Source organism: Capra hircus, chromosome 11, assembly GCF_001704415.2.
Source record: "Capra hircus breed San Clemente chromosome 11, ASM170441v1, whole genome shotgun sequence".
In the NCBI taxonomy this organism is placed as follows: domain Eukaryota; kingdom Metazoa; phylum Chordata; class Mammalia; order Artiodactyla; family Bovidae; genus Capra; species Capra hircus.
In genome coordinates, this window is record NC_030818.1 from 102,865,181 (window position 1) to 102,888,753 (window position 23,573).

At 53.7% G+C, this 23,573-nt stretch overlaps 1 protein-coding gene across 5 annotated transcripts in view; it reads right to left on the reverse strand.

Annotated features, from left to right (window-relative positions):
* Positions 1-23,573, reverse strand: part of CAMSAP1 (calmodulin regulated spectrin associated protein 1) — a 45,987-nt gene that overhangs the window by 11,502 nt on the left and 10,912 nt on the right. For 3 of the 5 annotated variants that reach the window (XM_018056075.1, XM_018056074.1, XM_018056072.1), the window contains exons 3-11: positions 19,596-19,858; positions 18,697-18,858; positions 11,250-11,330; positions 10,345-10,377; positions 8,065-8,206; positions 2,484-2,623; positions 2,298-2,394; positions 632-788; positions 113-204 (exon numbers count right to left, since the gene is read on the reverse strand). In XM_018056075.1, coding sequence (XP_017911564.1) covers positions 113-204; positions 632-788; positions 2,298-2,394; positions 2,484-2,623; positions 8,065-8,206; positions 10,345-10,377; positions 11,250-11,330; positions 18,697-18,858; positions 19,596-19,858 — 1,167 coding nt within the window. The remainder of the gene's footprint in view (positions 1-112; positions 205-631; positions 789-2,297; positions 2,395-2,483; positions 2,624-8,064; positions 8,207-10,344; positions 10,378-11,249; positions 11,331-18,696; positions 18,859-19,595; positions 19,859-23,573) is intronic. The other 2 variants (XM_018056076.1, XM_018056073.1) reach the window with 1 other exon arrangement.

Here is a 23,573-nt window from a genome sequence, read left to right on the forward strand (position 1 = left end):
CCAGTCTTCTTAACCAACGTCGCTCCATCGTGACGAATCTGTTCATGTTGAAACTACAATGTGACGACCTCCAGAGAGAGGGATGGGGCGGGGGGGGGGCGGTGCTTCTCACCTGGGGGGTCCTCTCCCTGCACCGCCTTCTGCTGCTTCTGCCTCAGCGGCAGTAAAGGGTGTGATGGGCTAAAAGCAGAGGCTCCCTTCCCCCTAAACAGAGGACAGGAGAGAAAAATCACCAGCTGCCGATCTTCAAGTTCAAAACCAGACCAGCATGAATCACACCAACCTGCAAAAGATTCAGACTCCCTGGGAAAATTAATTAATGTAAAAATGAACCCAAAATGTACCAACAACATCAAGAATTCAAACTTGGACAAACATCCGGACTGTAGCTCGGAGACACACTGACCTCTGGTCAAGGCCTATCATACAACAAGCTTCAAGTTTCCACAGCAAATTCAAATTTGTGTTGAGGGTACGCTGCTCACCTTGGCTGGGGGGGGGGGGGGGGCGGGGGGGCCGCCCACAGAGAAGGTCCTCGCTCCTGACTCCCCGCAGCTTCCCATCGCCCTGAGAAAAGGTGACCCCAGTGGGAACAGCGGACAGGCGGGAGTGGGAGGCAGGCCGGACTTACAGGGGCTCAGGCTCCCCGAGCTGCAGGTGGTGCGGCGGGGCGGGGGGCTGCGGGTCGGCCGGGCTCGCCGCTGCAGGGCCGCCCAGGAAGCTGCGCTTGGTGGCGTTGGAGATGGGAACTGGGGGCCGGCTGCTTTTGGGGTGCGACACTGATTTAGCTGCAGAAACAATTTTATAGGAATAGTCTTGTTATTTACCTCTACTTACAACACTAGCGAGAAGAATCTTTAAGGAAAAAAATCCATTTTTATAAGTACTAAAAACAAAACTTTTACATGAAACCAAACTTCTCAAAAAAAAAAAAAAAACTGGTTTCAAGGTCATTAGGCATATCATGAGAAACGCTGGACTGGAAGAAACACAAGCTGGAATCAAGATTGCCGGGAGAAATATCAATAACCTCAGATATGCAGAAAACACCACCCTTATGGCAGAAAGTGAAGAGCAGCTAAAAAGCCTTTTGATGAAAGTGAAAGAGGAGAGCGAAAAAGTTGGCTTAAAGCTCAACATTCAGAAAACGAAGATCATGGCATCTGGTCCCATCACTCCATGGGAAACAGATGGGGAAACAGTGGAAACAGTGTCAGACTTTATTTTGGGGGGCTCCAAAATCACTGCAGATAGTGATTGCAGCCATGAAATTAAAAGACGCTTACTCCTTGGAAGGAAAGTTATGACCAACCTAGATAGCATATTCAAAAGTAGAGATATTACTTTGCCGACTAAGGTCCGTCTCTACTCAAGGCTATGGTTTTTCCAGTGGTCGTGTATGGATGTGAGAGTTGGACTGTGAAGGCTGAGCGCTGAAGAATTGATGCGTTTGAACTGTGGTGTTGGAGAAGACTCTTGAGAGTCCCTTGGACTGCAAGGAGATCCAACCAGTCCATTCTGAAGGAGATCAACCCTGGGATTTCTTTGGAAGGAATGATGCTAAAGCTGAAGCTCCAGTACTTTGGCCACCTCCTGAGAAGAGCTGACTCATTGGAAAAGACTTTGATGCTGGGAGGGATTGGGGGCAGGAGGAGAAGGGGATGACCGAGGATGAGACGGCTGGATGGCATCACTGACTCGATGGACGTGAGTCTGAGTGAACTCCGGGAGTTGGTGATGGACAGGGAGGCCTGGCGTGCTGCGATTCATGGGGTCACAAAGAGTCGGACACGCCTGAGTGACTGAACTGAACTGAACTGAGGCATATTTTGTAACGAATAAAACAAATATTTTAACAATAAGTACCAAAATCAAAAGACACAGCCAGACTAGAGCAGCGAGGGAGGGTGCATGGACCCCTAGCACGCAGCCTCCTCACTGGGCCCGGGGACGGAGCTGACCAGGGCGCCCTGCAGCCAAACCCTCAGGGGGCGGCTGGCCGGCTGGGCCCAGCCTGCGACCGAACGCCTCAGTGGCCACTGAAGCTCAAGCCCCCGTGGGCTCAGGGGTGGAGGTCAGGCCCAGCCTGCACCTGCTCCGAGAACACTGGCCAAGAAAGATGGTGCCAGTGCCAGTCCTGGTGGCCAGACCTGGGCTTTGGAGGCAGACTGCTCACAGCCCGTCAAGCCCCCTGGAGCTCCCAGAGAAAGCCCTGACTCAACCCCACTGCGGCATGAAGGCCGGGGCCTGTAAGCACACCTCCCGAGCACTCTCACGCACGGGAGTCTGCCACTCACCATCCTTCAGCTCCTGAACATCCCTGGGCTGGACAAAATCTGGTTTGACGTTCTCAAACCACCAGAAGAGCTCGGCAATAAAAACCATAACATTTGGCTAAAAAAAAAACACAGAAAAGATCAAGGACACAGTAGACAGCTTGTTCCCACGTGGTTTAGAAATGTGCTTTGATAACTGATTATTACCTTCAGCACTAAAGGGGCGTACAGCATATCCTCTAGGGTGAGATAGAAGCATTTGTTAAGATATTCATTGGAGAATTCTCTCAGAAGCCGAATGTTATACAGACTGTCAGCCATCGACGTCACCTCCTTCAAGCATATATCTAACAGATAAAAAGATGAAATTTATTAGGTCTAAAATACATTACATATAAAAGATAAATTTATTATAAAGACACGCTGTTTGTGCAGGCACACAGATCTGCGTGCGCATATATGTATACAAGTTTCAACTGAAAACCATTTTAATTGAAGGTAAAGGTGACATTTAAAAAGGTAAAAAGCATTATTAAACATCACAAGTGATTACAAGTAATGCTAAATATAGAAAGAAAACACTAAGAAAAAGATAGGGAAAATCTCCAGGACCTGAATTTAACTGTTAACATCTATAAAGTATACAGAAATTACTTAACTTTTGAGCATGAACTGTGACAATCACCTTTCAGTTTATAAAGACCTGCCTACCTAAGGTCAGTGCGCATTTAACCCAGCCTCTCCCCCGAGTCCTTCCAGTGACACCATGTCCACGGGTGGGAAAGGGGAGCATAAAACGGGAAGCGTCAGGCTTGCCCCACAGAAATGTACGGGGCGCTGCTCATCACCGAAGGCAGGAGGCCCGCAGAGCTCGGCCCCCCTCTGCTGGCTGGCTGTTCCCGGAGCGGGACAACTGTTCCATTTCATGCTGTTCTGCAGGATGCCAGCCCCTCAGCCAGAAAATTCCAGCAGGGACACCCACGCTGGGCCACTCAACAGGCTCTTGAGGGGGATGTGGGCCCACCCTCAGGAGCGACCCAGATACCACCCAAGGCTAAACTACAAGTGGCTGTCCTGATGACTTAACTCTGCCTGTAAATAAACAAACAGGATTGAGAAACTTACTTTAGAAAAACTTTACTCCTAAGAAGTCATTTTCAACGATTTAGAAATCTCACGCACAAATGGGATTTATCTTCGAATTCTGTCCTACGTGGAGATGCCCTAACACTGTGAATTCTCAAGAGAAAACTTTCATAAGTTGAGTAACAATTATATTGCTAGGAAATGTTCCTTTTCCTCTAAAATTCAGATTGTGAAATATTACAAATACAAAGATCAGACTCCCAGGTACCCTCCACCGAGTGAACAAATGTTAACATCGTTCCTTCTCTGATCCAAATCTTATTTTCTCTCGGTAAAGCACCCAGTGCTGACCCACCTGGCCCCACGGCAGCACCTCTAAGCCCTGGGACCTGTTGCGTGTAGCGTCTGCACCACGCGAGGCTGCCCCATGAATCATGGACACAGCTCCTGGCTGACTGCAGACAGCACTCACGACAACAAGCCATGCCTAGCAGGTGGCAGCCTGTTATTTCCCCCAGACCCGGAATTCTGTCTCTAAACAGTTCTATGCTGATATGAGCAGATTTTGTCATTCAACAGCTGTATTTGTTGTTGTTCAGCCACTAAGTCGTGCCCAACTCTTTTCAACCCCACGGACTGTAGCCCGCCAGGCTCCTCTGCTCTCCACCATCTCCTGGAGTTTGCTTAAACTCATATCCATTAAGTCGGTGATGCTATCTGTCTGTCTCATCCTCTACCACCCCCTTTCTCCTTCTGCCTTCAGTCTTTCCTAGCATCAGGGTCTTTTCCCAAAATGGTTTTCCCATCTCTTTAAGAGGTTTCCACAATTTCCCAATGGCTATATAGGATTCCAGGCTTCCCTGGTGGCTCAGCTGGTAAAGAATCCACCTGCAATGCGGGAGACCTAGGTTCAATCCCTGGGTTGGGAAGATCCCCTGGAGAAGGGAAAGGCTACCCACTCCAATATTCTGGCCTGGAGAATTTCATGGACTGTGTATAGTTCGTGGGGTCGCAAAGAGTCGGACACAACAGAGCAAGTTTCACTTTCACTTAGGATTCCACAATTTTCACTACTATGAAAAACCAAACTTGCATGTTCTCTTCACCGGGAACCCTTCCAGAAAGGGTCACAAGCTACGCTGCCCACACCTGGCCTGGCCACACCCCAGCCTGCCCGTGGCATCTGGCCTCTCTCTGTGCTGGGCCGTGCTCGCCTGGACCGCCTCTTCTGGGAAAAGCCTGCTCTTACTACCCCTCGGGTTCTTCAAATCCTACTGATTTGTCGGAATTCTTTGTGTATGCTGGTTACAAAACATCAGCGTGGCAGCCCACTGCCAGTTTATATTTATTCCGACCATTTCTGTGCACATTTTATGCTCGGTTTCATGACGTCCTCTGTCACCACAGTGGATGTTACATGCGTACATGCAGGAATCTTTTCTGGTGCTTGCGTAATTTAAACCCATCCCATTACCAATGTCGTGACAATATTTTCCTGTTTTTTTTCCAAGTTTTTAAAATTTTGCTTTTCCACTCTTACGATTTTCGTCCAAGGCATGGTGCTTGGCACATGTGGGGTGGGGTCCCACTGCATTCCCCCCTCACTGGTGGCACTTGCCCCACAGTCTGTGGGCCACGCCAGGCGCCAGGTTCCCACAGAGCACTGGTGTCTGCGCCCCTCCGCCCAGCTCTCAGTGCTTTAGCTGAAGCAAAGGGTAACACACAGGAACCTGGGACAATCAAAGCGAAAGGATGATGAATGGGTCAGTGTGCCGAGAGAAGCAAGACTCCAGGAGGCCATCCCGACGCACGGAGAGCGGCCCTCCGCACCCCAACGCCGACCTGCCAACCGACAAGCGGGCCAGAAATTCCCATCTGACGACCACTGTGGGGTTAGAAACATGACCAGGAGACCGATGTCCATGCAGCCCAGTCACTAGTCAGTCATAAAGCAAAGAGCAGCGGTGTCAGAGAGGAGAAAGGCCGGAACCCAGGGACCGTGGCGTGTCCCGGACACAGCGCCCGGGGCAGCGCGGCTGCGGACACCAGGCCCTGACTGCCACCGGGAGGGAAAGCCCGCGCCCCTCCTGCTCCTGGTGCCGGGGGCTCCCGGCGCTCTCGCTCGGCCTCCTCGGCACCCCCTGCTCTGCCCCCCACACTGGGGGGCACGACCCCCAGGGAAGAACCTGCAGCTCAGCCTGGCTTCCCCTTGTGCTCAGATGATTTCTGACCAGCAGAGACAGAAGGCCACTCTTCATTCTCCTTCCTTCAGCTCATTCTGGCATATTTCTCTGTTACTGTCAAATGCACTGAGATCAGCCTGGCGTACTGATTTTTAAACTCCTGCTGTACAGGACACGCGCTGAGGCAACAGTTCAGTCGCTCAGTCGTGTCTGACTCTGCGACCCCATGAATTGCAGCACACCAGGCCTCCCTGTCCAACACCAACTCCCGGAGTTCACTCAGACTCACGTCCGTCGAGTCAGTGACGCCATCCAGCCATCTCATCCTCTGTCGTCCCCTTCTCCTCCTGCCCTCAATCTTTCCCAGCATCAGGGTCTTTTCCAAAGAGTCACCTCTTCGCGTCAGGTGGCCGAAGCACTGGAGCTGAGGCAACAAGCCTCCCTGTAAGCCATCCGAGCTTCGGCCCGCGCATCCAGGCATGTACGTTGCTCATTTATTCCACAAGCATCCACCAAACACCAGGTTGTCCCGGACAGCATGGGGTCTATCAGTGAGCTGGACGGAAAAGACACCTGCCCTCAGCGAGCCCCCACCAGGAGATCCCACCGTGACTCCGAGTTAGAGCACGAAACGTTTTAGAGTAAGTTCTTTGTTTCCACGCATTCAAGATTTTAGCAGTTTGGAGACAGACGCTGCACGTTTCTGTTACCGACTTCTCATTTTACTGTGTTGTGACACAACCTGTCGAGGTTTCTTCTGTGGCCTTAGTCGAGCCCATTCTTGTAACGCCTCCATGTGTTCTCGTTTAACAGGGCAGGTCCCCTGTGAGCTGGAGCGCTGGGCCTGCGCCCGTGTGCTCGAGTCCCCTCCAGCCTTCCTGCCCCCATCTGCATCAGCAAGCGGTCTCACGAGTTAGGTCACAAGCGCGCCTCGGGTCATCTCATCCTGTGCTGCTTTTAAAACCCCCTTCTAAAGTTCTGCTACGGACGCAGTGAGCCTCAACCCTCTCCTCCTGCGGGCCTGTGCTTCATCCGCACCACAGGCTATCTGCTCCTAGTACCTCCGTCTACCTCCAGACCCCGGTGGACAGGTGAGACGCAGGCTGGACAAAACCGCAGTCAGAACTACTGAACCAGTGAGCCCCGAGGCGGCCGCAGGAGGTGCCGAGGGTCAGGGGACCCCAACGCACACAAGCACGCCACGCCAGTGTCTCCCCCGAAGTCTTCGTGGTGAACGCTGTGCTCCGTCAGATGTCCGTCTGCACAAGTCTGTCTGTCTGCTGCGCCCGCCAGCCTGCTGCCTTCCTGCAGGGGCGGGGGCAGGGGTCCGGCGGTAGCCCACTCCTGCACGGTGGCACTCTAAGTGAGACCAAGTCTCCCAAGTCCTGACTCGTTCACATAAACTCACCGCACACCTGTCTCTTTCCCACCCAGGATGCAGCCCAGTGGCCCTCCACCCCCTGAAAGATCCCCCTCAGCTGCAGGCCTGGGCGTCAGACGGGCCTCCTGGCTTTGTCATGCCAGCAGGGGGTGCCCCACAGTCCTCCCAGGGCGCCAGTCACAGCTCCCATGGCAGGAGGCCCAGGCCCCACAAGCACAGAGGCCTCCCAGGCCCAGGGCAATCAGGTGCCAATCCAGGGGTTTTCACTCAAGATGGGGACCCCCTCCCAGACTCTGAGACTCCCCCTCTTTCACCGTCAGCTGTGTGTTTTTAACTACCAAGCCCAGCGTGTCTGCTTGGGTTGGGGAGGGACCACGGTCAGCCCTGTGCCAGCCACGAGCCTGGCAGACACTCTGTGTGCAGCAGCGGTCAGGACACCGCGGAGCTCACGCCCCGCCCCGCCCCACGTCAGAGAGGAGGGTGCAAAGCAAACCCACGCCGGCAGCCCTGTTCCCGTCAGCGCTGCTCGGGGCATCACTCACGCCTCTCCCCACGGCCCAGCGCGGGCACCGTGGCAACACACGTGACGCAGTGATGCCACCGACACCAGGCCTGCGGGCGCCCCGCACGGTGTGTCCACAGGCTGGATTCCGCACTCGTCTTCCCAAACCACATTCAGGATGCTTCACCTCGACTGGAGTGGGGCTGACCGGCTCTTAGCCGTCCCAAGACCCAAGTCCAGTCACTGATAGGGAATGCACTACCGTATTTGTCCCAGCCCCCCTCCCCACCAGGTAGAATGCCAGGCCCAGGCATGCTGTTGCCAGATCGACGCGTCCACACGCTGCCCCACACGTTGTCCACATGCTGTTGCCAGATCGACGCGTCCACACGCTGCCCCAGCGCCGCTGAGGACTCGGGGTTACTGCTGCCTGCTTCATCGCTTACACTGGCGATCCGCATGTCTCCGGCCCCCTGGGTCCCCTCAGAGGCACGGGCCACACTCACTGTCCAGCTTCAGCTGCCCCGGGCAGCAGTAGTGGACCACGGCCAGAAGCGCTGCCCGCTTCGCTTACACTGGCGATCCAAACGTCCTCTGGCCCCCCAGATCCCCTCCAGAGGCGCAGGCCACACTCACCGTCCAGCTTCAGCTGCCCCGGGCAGTAGTAGTGGACCACGGCCAGGAGCGCCGCCCCGTGGCTGCCGTCGCGCATCAGGTCCTCCAGCAGCGGGAAGTGGGGCGGCTGCCGTGCGCACAGCTGCTCCCGGCGGTACCGCACCTGCGGGTGAGAGGGGCCCAGTCACTGCGCGCGAGGCTGGCACTCAGCCAGCGTCCATGGCAGCTGGCCGGACTACGGTCAGAACAACGGCAGCCACGCACGTAAGCCTCGCGGTTGGGTGACGCCCTCTGCCTGGAACACGCGTCCAGACCCAGGGAACTGGGCTTCCTGGCCACAGTGGGCAACCACGGTAAGCTGCTCAGGACGCCACGGCCATCTCCCTCTGAGGGCCAGACACCCCGGGGAAGGAGGCAGGACACACGCCTACATTGCCAGGGGCTGCACACGGTCCACGGGTGAGAAACAAGTTACATGGTGAGAGCCCTACACCGGGAAGACCCACGTGACGCCCTTCTCAGAGCCAGCAGCAGCTCGGCGTCATGAAAAACACAAGGCAGCGTTCACACGGCACCTGGGAAACCCCCGAACCAGCTCAGACAAAGGCCGCCTGGCCACTCACCAGCCCCTCGGGCAGGCGCACGGCGGCCGGGAATCTGAAGGCACGTAAAGTGCTATTAAAAAAAACGCAAGCACTTTTCCCAAGGCTTCTGTGCCGCTGTCTTTATCGACAGGGAACAAGTGCTCAGAGCGGAGCCTCCCCGGCCTGCAGGTGCCGCCCTGTAACTGGGCCTTGCTCGGAGCGTGGACACACAGGCCGCCTGCCGGGTGACCACGTCCTGCGGTGCCGGTAAGCCTGGCATTTCTGCAGCCATGCTTTCCCCAGCGTAGAAGAGCACAGTGCTGGCTCAAGGAACAAAGCCCGTGCTGCTCACGGAGGGTTTCCGGAAGCTGCGCGGAAGAGTCAATGAACCCAAGGAAAAGCCCCCGGCAGCGATCCCGGGAGAGCCAGTGCCGGGCAGTCAGCAGCGGCGTGTGCACGGAACATGCCCCACCTGGGCCCGTGCGATGCACACCACTCCCACCAGTCTCCACGGACACTTTGAACTTGTTTCTCGGCCTGGGGTAGGCTCCCGCCCAGAGCCAGGCCCAAGGGCTCCCGTGTGCAGCCCAAGGCACGCGCCTGACCAGCCTCCACACGCACACACACGGCACACGGCAGAGCACAGCATGCAGGAAAGCGGATGGTTTCTCACTCAGGACAGATGGTGTGCGTCTGCGTTGGGGAAAGCGCTGACCCCTTGGGTCCGGGAGCCCCCACCGCCCCTCGAGGGGGCCCCGCTCCCAGCCCTGGGCCTGCCCACACTCAGCCCGCTGCCAAAGCGCAGGCTGCGTGCTCGGGCAGCCGAGGGGACCGACCACCCTGGAGGAGACCCCGGGGCTCTGCTCCCAGCCACGTCTCCCAGTGAGGCCCTCATCCCATCTGACACCTCCTTCCGGGGCATCTGCACGCCTGGTGGTCCTCACTGCTACGCGTGGACCTGCTTTCCCAGTTTGCTCTCTGGCCTTCGCTTTCCAACAAGAAATATATAAACACTAAAAAAAAAAAAAATAGGCCCTCCCCTTCTTTGTGATTATTACATTTCAAAGAAGGGAAATTATCCACCAGCCACAAAGCGGACTCTTTACGTAGATCCCACTGACGGTTTATATCCACCGTATCTCCTTTATAATCGAATCCTAAGGACCATTTGATCCGAACAATTAAACTAAAGGGTCAGGCAAAAATAAGGGAGCTTCAAAAAGATTTGTTCTCCAGAACTTCATTTTAAAGGGCGCCACTTGGAGCACCGAGTATTTGTGCGTGGGAAACGGTCTACACACTGGGTCCGTTTCCAGAACGGCCACCGGCACCCTTGCCACCAGGGAGAGCAAGCCAAGGGCCACGCCTGCTGAAACCTGCAAGAGAGGGAGTGGATCCTGCCACTGACCCTGAAGTTCATCACATAAAGCAGGAAACTACCTCTTCAGAGAAACACGAAGCTGTCTGTCAAGTTTACCTAAGCAAGTGGGCAAACCACGCTCTGGGTGGCGGCTACAGAAGGCCTCCCTGGAGCTGAGAGGGCCGCGCCACGGTCCACTCTGCCCAGAGCGGGCCAGCCCTGCCCCGCAGGAGGTGCAACGAACCACCAGGGAGGACACTCAAACAAAGACACAGGCGCGAGCAGTTTGAAATGGAAGCAAGTGATGGCGGCGGACGGCCGTCTGATGGCGGCCGGGTGCACACGGGGTCCACTTACGGGCACTAACTTCCAGTACCACTTGGAGGGAGACTGCTCAGGAGGCGAGGGAAGGAAGGCAGGAGAGGAGTCAGCAGGCAGGTCCGCGTGAGGACGGACGAGACACACGCAACACGCCACGTTCACACGGGAGGTGCGCCGCCTCCGAGAGGCGGGATGCGCCCAGTGCACGTGGCCTGGGACGCTCTGCACTAGCAGGGGACCCAGGCGACACCACGGGCACCGCCACGACGCTGGCCTCTGCAGGCATGCGGGCCGGGCCCCACAGAGGACAGGCGCCGAGCCCGCTCAGAGAGGGCCTCGGCAAGCCGTCTGCGCCCGTCTGAGGAGGGGGGCTCACAGCAGCGTGGCCGGGGTGAGGGACCCGCGGACAGCATCCCAGGGCCCGGGAGGCAGTGAGAGGAGCTCCCTCGACCGGCAGCCCTGGGACTGCAGCCTCGGCCAGCCACGGTGTGCACACACGGAGGAACATGGATTCAATCACACACACACTTGGCACCCCCATCCCCAAAAAGGGACAAACAGGATGGAACCGTCTCATTTCACTGGACACGGGACCTTCACTCTCCTGAAGCCCCCACTGGACGCGTGGCCCACAAGGGCCCCGAGGGGACTGCTGGCTGCCAGGAACATCCCCTCCTGTGCTGACTCCCCTCGGGTGACCCTCACGCCCTCCCTCCGCTCCCCCACCCTCCCAAGTTCAAGTTCAATACTAGGCCACCCCTGCCTGGAAGAAAGGGCAGTGGGCTGCCAAGCCCCCGCCGCCAGGGCAGGGCGCCAGGGCACCCACTCCCTGCCTGGCAAGTGAAACGGAAGAACAAGCAGGGAGCCCACACGGACACGATTCTCTACGACCAGGAGCTACGGCAATGGAGCGTTCCAGAGAAGTGAGAGTCACCCTTTACCTTTTGGTGAGCTGGACTTTCCAGTAACTGCTGTTTTAACTTAACTTCTTTCTCTGTTATCTCTCTCATTTTAAGATTTACCTAAAGTGGAAGAAATCAAATGCATTAGGGAGGCAATTGAGACTGATTTCCAACACTGGGGTATATGTCCCTCCTTCACAACCCAGACCCCACCTCGCCTGTGTTAACTCTGATTCTCAGATGCAGGTAGTATTTAGACCAGTACACGACTGCGGAAATACAGACCTCGTGACCCATGACACAGAGGAGGGAGAAAGGCCCGGCGCCCCCTGGGGCCTGTGCGCTGCTCCCCGCCTCATCGCCTCACCCCAGTGCTCAGGCGGCACCACGTCACAGAACACCGCCAGTGCCACGGCCTGGCTGAGACCCGCCCCGGACACCCGACGGGAGCTCGCACACTCCCTGACACCAAAGGAACACCAGCAACCATCGTCAGACACCCGGAAGCACTTACTGCAACCGCACAGAAATAAAAATACCCTTTTCTGGAATTATTAACCCAAAGATAAGATCAAAACGGCAAATTACAAACTAATACCATGAAGGAAAAACAAGGCTAACGGGCACGTGGTCAAAGCTACGGTCAGATGGAATGCCACAGAACTGAGCGTCTTACCGTTAACAAAGAGCACAGATAAGGGAACTCACACAAATCAAATCAAGGACAGGGAAAAACTTCTTTTAATATTTATTTATTTATTTGCCTGCATCAGAGTCTTAGTTAAGTCATGTGGGATCTTGTTAGGGCACACAGATTCTCTAGTTGTGGCGCGCGGACTTCCGGGATCACGGCTCGTGGACTTCCGGAGTCACAGCGCGCAGGCTCAGCAGCTGCATCTCACAGGCTTAGCTGCTCCTGCAGCAGGTGGGATCTTAGTTCCCCAACCAGGGATCAAACCCACACCCGCTGCATTACATGGTGGATTCTTAACAACTGGACCACTGGGACAGTTGGAAAAAATGTTTTTTAAAAGAAAAAGATAAAAGTAAACATAGAAATATTCTAAAAGAAATTAGAATGTACATATACGTGGATAAGTGATAAAGGAAGTATGGTAAAACACTAGTTATAAAATCTAGGTGGTGGGCACAGGACATTCTCTAGTTCTTTCAACTCTTCTGCATGTCTAAAATGTTTCACAATTAAACATCGGAAATTAAAAATTTGGGGAAATTTGATTATGCCATAAATTACCTTCCTACCATGGAAATGATTTTCTGACTGGATTGATGCAATGTTAACGAATGTAGCTTTTGATATTGTATCATTAGGTGTGACAACACTGGGAAGATCTATACAAGTCAGTGGAACAGCTTTCCCCTTGACAAGGTGCAACCTCAGAAAATCATGGGTAACAGGGCCAGGAAAAGCGTAAGAAAGACTTCAATATGACAAGAGTACAGAGAGTTCACTGGGCTCCTCAAGGAGCTCAAACCAGTGCTCTGAGACAACCTAGAGGGATGGGCTGGGCTGGGAGGTGGGAGGGAGGTTCCAGAGGGAGGGGACACATGTATGCCTGTGGCTCAGCCATACTGATGGCATCAGTCCAGTCGCTCAGTCGTGTCTGACTCTTTGCGACCCCATGAATCACAGCACGCCAGGCCTCCCTGTCCATCACCATCTCCCGGAGTTCACTCAGACTCACGTCCATCAAGTCAGTGATGCCATCGAGCCATCTCATCCTCGGTCGTCCCCTTCTCCTCCTGCCCCCAATCCCTCCCAGCATCAGAGTCTTTTCCAATGAGTCAACTCTTCGCATCAGGTGGCCAAAGTACTGGAGCTTCAGCTTTAGCATCATTCCTTCCAAAGAAATCCCAGGGTTGATCTCCTTCAGAATGGACTGGTTGGATCTCCTTGCAGTCCAAGGGACTCTCAAGAGTCTTCTCCAACACCACAGTTCAAAAGCATCAATTCTTTGGCGCTCAGCCCTCTTCACAGTCCAGTTCTCACATCCATACATGACCACTGGAAAAACCAAAGCCTTGACTAGATGGACCTTAGTCCGCAAAGTAATGTCTCTGCTTTTGAATATGCTATCTAGGTTGGTCATAACTTTCCTTCCAAGGAGTAAGCGTCTTTTAACTTCATGGCTGCAATCACCATCTGCATTGATTTTGGAGCCCCAAAAAATAAAGTCTGACACTGTTTCCACTGTTTCCCCATCTATTTCCCATGAAGTGATGGGACCAGATGCCATGATCTTCATTTTCTGAATGTTGAGCTTTAAGCCAACTTTTTCACTCTCCTCTTTCACTTTCATCAAGAGGCTTTTTAGCTCCTCTTCACTTTCTGCCATAAGGGTGGTGTCATCTGCATATCGGAGGTTATTGATATGTCTCCCGGCAATCTTCATTCCAGCTTCTGTTTCTTCCAGTCCAGCATTTCTCACGATGTACTCTGTATAGAAGTTAAATAAGCAGAGTGACAATATACAGCCTTGACGTACTCCTTTTCCTATTTGGAACCAGTCTGTTGTTCCATGTGCAGTTCTAACTGTTGCTTCCTGGCCTGCATACAGATTTCTCAAGAGGCGGGTCAGGTGGTCTGGTATTCCCATCTCTTGAAGAATTTTCCACAGTTTATTGTGATCCACACAGTCAAAGGCGTTGGCATAGTCAATAAAGCAGAGAGAGATGTTTTTCTGGAACTCTCTTGCTTTCTCCATGATCCAGCGGATGCTGGCAATTTGATCTCTGGTTCCTCTGCCTTTTCTAAAACCAGCTTGAACATCAGGAAGTTCACGGTTTACGTATTGCTGAAGCCTAGCTTGGAGAATTTTGAGCATTACTTTACTAGCGTGTGAGATGAGTGCAATTGTGTGGTAGTTTGAGCATTCTTTGGCATTGCCTTTCTTTGGGATTGGAATGGAAACTGACCTTTTCCAGTCCTGTGGCCACTGCTGAGTTTTCCAAATTTGCTGGCATATTGAGTACAGCACTTTCACAGCATCATCTTTCAGGATTTGAAATAGCTCCACTGGAATTCCATCACCTCCACTAGCTTTGTTCATAGTATGCTTTCTAAGGCCCACTTGACTTCACATTCCAGGATGTCTGGCTCTAGATGAGTGAGCACACCATCGTGATTATCTGGGTCGTGAAGATCTTTTTTGTACAGTTCTTCTGTGTATTCTTGCCGCCTCTTCTTAATATCTTCTGCTTCTGTTAGGTCCAGACCATTTCTGTCCTTTATCGAGCCCATCTTTGCATGAAATGTTCCCTTGGTATCTCTAATTTTCTTGAAGAGATCTCTAGTCTTTCCCATTGTGTTCTTTTCCTCTATTTCTTTGCATTGATCACTGAAGAAGGCTTTCTTATCTCTTCTTGCTATTCTTTGGAACTGATGGCATGGCAGAAAGCAAAACAATAGTGTGAAGCAATTATCTTTCAACTAAACATAAACATAAAAGAAAAGAGCAGCAAGACCTCTCAAACGTCATCTACTACAAGGGTTTTCAAAAAAAAAAAAAAAAGGTTCACTGGGCTAGTACCTAGATCATATAAAAGAAACCTTGCAACAAGAACAAGACAGTCAGCTTTTAAAGTGAGATCCATGCAGACATTTCTCCAAAAAAGACCCACAAATGGCCAGTAAACACATGAAAAGAGGCTCCGCGTTACAACCATCAGGGAAAGTGAAAGTTGCTTAGTTGTGCGCGGCTCCTTCTCGCCCCACGGGCTCTGCAGCCCACGGACGTCTCCAGGCCAGAGCACTGCATTGGGTAGTCGTTCCCTTCTGCAGGGATCTTCCCAACCCAGGATTGAACCTGAGTCTCCTGCACTGAGGGCAGATTCTTTACCAATTGAGCTATCAGGGGAGCCCATCATCAGGGAAATGTGAATTTCAACTACAATGAGACACCACCTCACACCCTCCAGAACAGCTGGAAACAAAGCAGCAGAAAGTGCGTATCAGCAAGGACATGGGAAGCTAGAAACCTCAGGTGCTCAGGGAAAGGAAAACGGTGCGGCGGCTGTGGCCAGCCTGCCAGCTCTTCACAGGGCCCGTGCGACCCAGCAATTCCACCCCAAGACACAAGCCGAAGAAAGACGAAGACCCAGCCGCACACACACTCATCCAAGAACATTTATAGCAGAATTCGCAACAGCCAGAAAGTGGAAACGCAAATGTCCATCGGCTGAGGAATGGCTAACCAAAACTTGGAACGGCTGAACAGCGCGGCGAACACGACTACAAAAAGGAGCGGGCACTCTAAGTCCCACAGCAAGCGAGCGCGGTGCCAGTGCCGTGGCAAATGGGGAGAGTCAGACACAAGGGGCCACACGCTGCAGGCTTCATTTAAATGAAACGTTTGAAACAGGCAAATCCACACAGACACAAAGCAGAGGAGGGGCTGGCGGGGGCTGGTGACGGGACGACAGGGTGTGACTGCCGATGCGACCAGTGTGATGAAACGTCTGGAATTGGTGGTGACGGCCGCACAGCCTGGTGAGCACCGTGAAACTCCACTGAAAGGTACACTTTAAAACGGAGAATTTTACAGCATGTGAATTATATCTCAACTAAAAAAAAAAACGCTCATTAATAATGGTTTCGAATTTCACATTTTGGTTAACCTTCAAGAAACTAGCCAAGTTTTGGGGTAGAATGAAAAAATGATGTGTATGATTGTCTGGAAAGACTGTGAAAACACTGTTCTCTTCAACTATGCGTCCACGGAAAATCAGATTTTCTTCACATACGTCAATAAAAACAACATGCTGCAGCAGATGAAATGCAAACCCAGGCATCTCCAGCATTGGGTTAAATGCGGTTCATCTAAAACTGCAATTGCCTGGAAGAGATCTGTAAGAAACCCACTTTAAACAGAAAGACAAGGAGAGATTAAACATAACAGGAAGGGGGATCCCTGGAGGTCAGTGGTGAAGAATCCGCTTGCCAACGCAGAGGACACAGGCTCAGCCCTTGGGTCCGGGAAGATCCCATGTGCCGGGGGGCAACTAGGCCCGCGAGTCACAACTACTGAAGCCCAGGAGCCCTAAAGCCCGTGGTCTGCAAGGAGAGCAGCCCCAGCTCGCCTGAATTAGGGAAAGCCCACGCACAGCAATGAAGACTCAGCGCAACCGAAAACAAATAAATTTAAAAAAAAAGAAGAAGAAGGGAAGAGATGTGCTGGTCATGAGAAGGCTGGAGGCAAGGACCATCACCTGTGATAAAGGGACACTTTGTAAACACAAAAGGACAGAAAAATCCTAACAGCGCACAAACGTAGCAACACGCAAAAAACACATGAAGCAAGGACGGGCACGACCAACAGGCAGAGCAGATGCAGCCATGCCAGGAGACTCCAGTGCTCCTCTGGCAACTTGCCTGATGGGGCGTGAGGCCCCCGAAGATGCACCCCGCCCACGGCAACCTGAACACGTGCGGCGCGCCGGCCAACAGCAGAGAGTACGACGGACACCCGGCAAGACCACACTGGACCCAGAACAAGCCTCAGTGAGCCTAGGAGGACAGCAGCCACAGCGCGCTCTGACCACGCCAGAATGAGAAACCAACAGCCCCCAAAATGCCCAGAGCCACCCTACCAGACACGGGAGCTAAGCCACAAGCTTCCAGACAGCCCACTGATGAAACAAGGGCCCACAAGTGAAATAAAACATCTTAAAGAGAAAGAAGACCACAGCATGTAAGACAAATGTGCACAGTGTGGCTAAAGCACCATGTAATGAGGAGTTACTAACTTTAAACATTCATATCAAAATGAACAAGTGCACAGAAGAACTGATCTACTTTACTCAGAAAGGAGAGAAAACTAATTTCAAAATAAATAAAAAACAATGAAAGCAAGAAGAGACGCTACACAGAAAATAACTGGAGAAATAAATAAAAAACAAAAGCAGGTTTTTTAGAACATTAATAAAGTTGACAAACTAGACCAACAAAGGGAAGAAAAAAAGACAAATTACTAAGAGCGGGAAACAAGAGGGGACATCACTACGGACCATACACACACGAAAGGACAACAAAGAAATATGAACGTGATGATCAAGTCGAAATTTAAACAAAATTGACAAATTCCTTGAAAGTCACAAGTTGCCAGCACTGACACAAAATTAAACAGAAATCCTAAATACCTTACATGTACACTGAAGAAGTTAAATTCATAATTAAAACCTTCCCACTAAGAAAACCCCAAGCCCAGATGGCTTCAGCAGTGAATCCGTCAAAGACTTCAGGACGAAATAATACTAACTCTACAAACACTGTTTCACAGAATAAAGAAGGGAATACTTCCCAACTCATCTGCTTTGATACCAGCCATCATCCCGACGCTGAAACAATAAAACACAAGAAAATACACCACAGAAGGTGCCGGATCTCCACATCTTCAGATGCATAAAATACTCCTGGAACTCATTAAGACAAGCCACCTCATTAAACCTGGGCCAGCTATCTGAACGGACACCTAACAAAACACACAGAAACACCTTTAGTTGTTAGGGAAATGCCGACCAACACCGCGAGGTATCTCTACACAGCCACTCACGGCTGATCGGAAAGACTGCCGCCACCGCGGACGGGCAGAGCATAGACGCCGGGACCCTGGTCCTGCACCCGGCCAGGCCCTGCTCTGCCTCCAGATTCCCGCACGGCGCTTCCCACCTGCACCCCCACGTGAAGCTGGCAGGTGCATAAGGCCCCCACCTCACTGGGCGTCCCTCATCCCCGAGGCCCCCTCTGCACGGGGGAGGAACCAAGAGCGGGGGTACCGTCTCAGCAGACGTCCTGGCAGAACGTCTTCCCTGAGACGCGCAGGCCCCGCCAGGCTCTGCCCTGCTCCTCGGCTGACCCTGGATAAAGCCCTACACAACGAGAACGCGTGTGTGAGCTGCACAGTGAGAAATGCACAGGCTCAGCGCACGGAGCACCACCCCCGAGGGCCGCCCCGCGTCCGCCCCTCTGCTGTGTGAGTGCAGTGCCCCACACGCAGCACCCGTCTGCAGGGAGGGGCTTAATAACCACAGGCTCCAGCGGAATCCAATCACCACACAACACGGAAAGCGAACATTCTTCACATGGATCGTACAGACGATCACACTGAGAGCTTCTAAACGCCAGAGGAGAAAACAGCGCTCAAGAAGATACCCTTTCCTTGTAATCAAAATGCCTTCTGAAACTGAGACCTCAATGAAGGCACACTGGGTGCCTGAGATAAAAACAGCAGGAATTTATGAAGCGGGACCACCAACACACAACGCAGCCCTTCACCCTCTGTCTGCACACACAGGAGGAGCCAGTCTGTCTGAACCGCAGCGGACAGTCTCCTGGGCCTGCGGCTGGGTCGCGTCTCAGCAGGACACACAGGGAGGTGATACTCTCGGGGAGAAGGGACCCGCACCCGCGGGGCACCCCTGGGGCTTCAGGCCGCTCGCCCGCCTCCAGCAGGGCCCCCATGCTCACCTTGTTGACCCAGAAGACCATGGCATCCTCGAGGTCGTACGGGAGCTCTTTGGAGGCGCTGAAGGTGGAGAAGCGCGTGACGCTGGCCACCACCTTCTCAATGCTGATCATCTCCACGGTGTAGGCCATCATGAGGGCGTCCACCATCGCCATGTGGGCGCTCTGCAGGCAGAGGCAGCAGTCGGCCACCCTCCCCCACCCCGCAGCCCAGGGTCAGGCAGAGACCCTCCCCACACCCACACCTGAGCCCTCCTGGGGCCAGGTCGGCTTGGCCCCACATCCTCCTCTCCAAGGACCCCGTGAGAGCTCAGCCAAGGGAGAAGACCCGAGATGGGCACGTGACCACCGCTGGCCCCAGGCAGTCAGGGGTCTGCACACTGAACTCACGCCTTGTAACCCTTTCTTCCCGGGAATCCGTAACATCCTCCCAACCCAAAACACACCCAGCCAGGCCAAAAACCAGAGAACGCAGAACGCCCGAGAACGGCCTAAGCTAAAGTCACGTGGGAGGCGCCAGGAGGTGGCTCGACCTGGAGCAGCCTGGCCCGGAAACGCCAGGCTGGTGAACGGCTGCGGAGAAGGATGGGGAGGGGGACACTCAGGGGAGGAGAGGCACGTCTGTTTCTTTATTTTGGCACGAAAATTCTTAAAAGATAGACGTGAAACAATCTCAGAGCAGGCTCAGCAACTCCATGTCGCCACCTCTGAACGCAACTCGGTTTACCACAGCCGGGGTGGGGCAGCACTGCCCAGGGGACACACCGGGGGAAGCTGCCCCCACCCCGTTCCAGCCCAGCCACATCCCGCCGAGAGAAGGTGGTCTCAGGCCCGAAGTTCCGGAGCAACTCTGCTGCGCTGCAGGGGCACAGAGGCCGCCCCCCACCGCCCAGGCCACTCACCATCTTGATGGGCGCATGGCTGAGGTCGGGCTCCGTCACAGGGGTGTCGTCACTCTCCATCACGTAAATCCCTTTCCGGGACAGGGCCTGGATGACAGACTGGTGTCCCTGCAGGGAGGCCACCTGGTCCCCTTTGAGGATGAGGCTGCACACGCGGCAGTACAGCTCGCTGGACAGCAGGAGCTTGATGACCGGAGGCTTGATGTGCTCCTGCTCGTACTGGTCGATGTAAAAGGGGTCCCTGAGGTCCTCGGGGATGTCATCTGCAGCGACAGGAGACCCCCGCGTGTGGCCATTACCCCCAAATGCAGCCGCACCAGCCACTCGCAGTCACTTCCCGCCTCCTGGAGCTGCTGGTGGGACGGTGGCTGGAGGATGTCGAGTTGGGGACACAGGTATGAGGCTGTCTGCAGGGCGAGGTCTGCAGAGACCTTGCCCTTGATTCACCAGGAGTGTCGGGAGCCAGGGCAGACCTGGGTCTGCCACACCACAGCGATCCAGGCTCAGGACGCCAGGGTGGCCGCGGGAAAGGCCACAGAGGAGAGGTTTTGGACAAGCCTGTGGTTAACACAGAGCCACAGCTCAACGCGGAAGGGTCAGAGCTCAAGGTCTCGTGCAAGCAGGACCCGCACACGGCGGCCTGGCCTTGACCGGGTGCACCTCTCACAGCCGGTCAGAGCCTCGCCTCAAGGGCAAATCACAGACGCTGTGAAGGCCGATCTTCCAGGGTCGGGTGAGGATTAAATCACAACACGTAAGTAAGTCACGGTGCTGAGAGCAGAGCTTGGAGCTCCACAAAATTCACACAAGTATCAGTTATCAATTTTAATATCAACCAAGCTAAAAAGACAGTCAAGGAAGTGCCTTCCTGTTGCTGTGCACCACACTCTGCCCCGTCCTGTCAACCGAGGCCACCTCGCTCGCCTGGGGCAGGGTGGTACAGACCTGGAGCACGCAGGGGCAGAGGCCCCCAGGAGGTGCCCACCCAGGCGAAGGAAAATGCAGGCTACGGGTCTCCATGACACAGCAGGACAGAGAGCCTTAAAACACACCGCGGTGTCCAGCCCCACCCCAGACCAAGTAGGTCGGAAAGCCCTGCCAGCACCAGCATTTGTTCCGCCGAGAACTGCCACATCAGAGGCTCTGGAGGTGGCTGACAGTCTCCCCAAGCATGCGCTCACTTCTTCACGCTGGTCATGGAAACAAGCACTCAGAGGTCTTCTAATTCTGGACCCCTGTGCACCCCACCCTTCGCTGAAGACACCAGTCGGGAGAGAAAGAAAGCGGGGGCAGCGCCCAGCGTCCCTCCCCGCTCCACCAGGCAAGACCCAGGGACAGAAACAGCTCCCCACGTGCAGGCGCGGGCAGCTCGGGAGCAGGGCCCTGGCCTGCCGGCCGAGGGGAGGACAGAACGAGCAAAGAACCCAGGACAGGAGGGAGCCTCAAAGGGGATCCTCGTTCACGGCTGAGCCCCTCCTGCACCAAGCACGAGCAGGACAGACACAAAGAACCGAACTGACCTCAGAACCCACGGCCTATAAACAGCAAACAGATGTCTGTTCTGGAACCTAATGGGGTTTACTGCAACCCGGCTGCTAAACAAACCACCAGAAATGCCAATATCCTCCAGAGGGACCCAGAAAACAGCCTCACGCTATTCAAAATGTCCAGAACCCCATCCATTAGGAAAATGTGACCGATTCTCAGAGGGAAAGATGGTCAACACACGCCAACTCTGAGACGACCCAGATGAGAGAATCACCAAAGATTTCACAGCATCTATTATAACAAGGCTCCATGAAGCCCTCCTGCAACAAATGGAAAGAACAGAAGGTATTAACAGAGAAATAAAACTTATTTTAAAAAAAAAACACCTTCAGGATTTCCCTGGTGGCCCTGTGGTGAAGAATCCACCTGCCAACGCAGGGGACGAGAGCTGGATCCCAGGCCCAGGAAGACCCACTGGGCAGCTACGCCGCGTCAGAGAGCCCGCATGCTCCAGAGCCCACACCCCGCAATCAGGAGGAGCCCCCACTCGCTGCAACGAGAGAAACCTGAGCTCAGCAAGAGACCCAGCACAGCCACAAATAAATGTACAGATAAGCTTTTAAAGGTAAACCTTCAGAACTGCAAAATCTAGTTATCAACAGGAAGTTCAATGACAGATTCATAAGATGAGCAAAGCAGAAGCAAACTCACAGGTATGGGGAAGAAACTAGTGGTTACCGGCGGGGGGCGGGGTTACAAATAAAACACATGGGCACAAAGCCGGCTCAAGGACATCCTGTACAGCCCAGGGAATGTGGCCGTGTTTTGTAATAACTATAAATGGAAAGTAACCTTTAAAGATTGCATAAAAATAAATTTAAAATTAACTTAAATTTTAAAAATACAAACAAAACAGAGAAAACAATCAGTGAACCTGAAGACAGATCAACAGAAATAATCCAGCAGAGAGAAAGACGATGGAATGAAAAGCAGAGACCCAGTGACTGTTCCCACCGAGGGGAGCCTGGGGCAGAAAAAACGTGAATAAATGGTGCCCAGAACCCACCCACGTCTGGTAAGATACCAATTTACGGGCACAGCAAACCCAGAAAACCCAAACAGAACCAACTCGAAGAAATCAGGCCCACACATTTCTAATCAAACTGCTGAAAGCCAGAGAAGCAACAGGCCCAGGGGACCCTGACTGGAGCCATCAACCAGACCTGCGAGGGCTCCTCTTAATGAAAGGGAACAGGATACGATTAGGACTTCTGGCAGAAAAATGGAAATTATTCTTAAAGAGAGAGAGAGAAAAGAACTTGGCAGATTAGAAAAAGAACCAAGAAGAAATTCCAGAACAGAAACATACAGTGACTACACGGGCACACCGGACTGCTGAGCAGCACAGTGCACACAGCGGGCAAGGGGAGCGGCAAACGCTGCCCGCGCCGCAGGCAAGGCGGGCGCGGAAGCCAAGGGGAGACAGGATCCAACAGACAGCCGGCAGGAAGCTTCCAGTGCTGTAAAACCCACGCTCCCCAGCAGGAGTTAAAAAAAGAAGAAAGAAATCTACAGACCAAAGAACCTCCCTGTAACACTGGTAAAATCCAAAGACAGAGAAGAGTCCTGTAAAGCGGCCAGAAAGGGCCCTCTGGTCAGGACACGATGGCATGGACCAGTCTCTCCCTGCTCCTCTCCATCGGGCACAACCACAAACCCTGGAGATAACTCACAGGAGAACCCACAGAGAACTGGGGAAGGTGGAAGACGATCCCAGACTGGAAGAGCACAGCAACAGGGTGTCTTCCCACCCCCCACCCAGCAAAGGTGACCCAGGCCTGGTACTTCCTGACCCCCAGCCTGGAAACAGAAGCTAAGTTAAGCAGGCTCGTTCCTGCTGCACAGGGTAGGTGAGGGAAGTCCCACCTACTGGCCCAGGCCATCCTGGCAGAACCAGCAAGGGGTAGGAAGGGAGCCCCACAGACAGGCAGCCTGAACACCCAACTCCACCAGGAACCCAACCTGGAAGCGCCTCTCCTTCCCCGCCAGGCCGGAGACACCCCCTCGTCAGCCTGCACAAGGGGAGTCCAGCGGTGGGACCCCACCATGACAAGCAGCCCGGGAAACACTCTCAGAGGTGTGGGGTAGCCTGCCGCAACATGCACCCGGCCTGGACACTCCTCATCCTGTGTGTAGAGAATCCCACCTCGCCCAGAGGCACCAGGCAATCAGCCCAGGAGCCACCCTCCGCTTCCGAAAGCAGCACCAGCAGGGGCAGTGGGAACCCCAGATGCACCATGAAACGGCACCACAAAGGCTCTGAGCAGTAAACTGCCGCTGGAACCACAGTCCACACAGTGGGCCTGGACCTGCATGCTGAGCCTAAGCAGGGAGACTGCCTACTATGATTAAACAAAAAAAAAAAAAAAAAAAAATTCAGTAACACCTAGAGTCACCTAACGTAACAGCCAAAATGACCAGGAAATGATC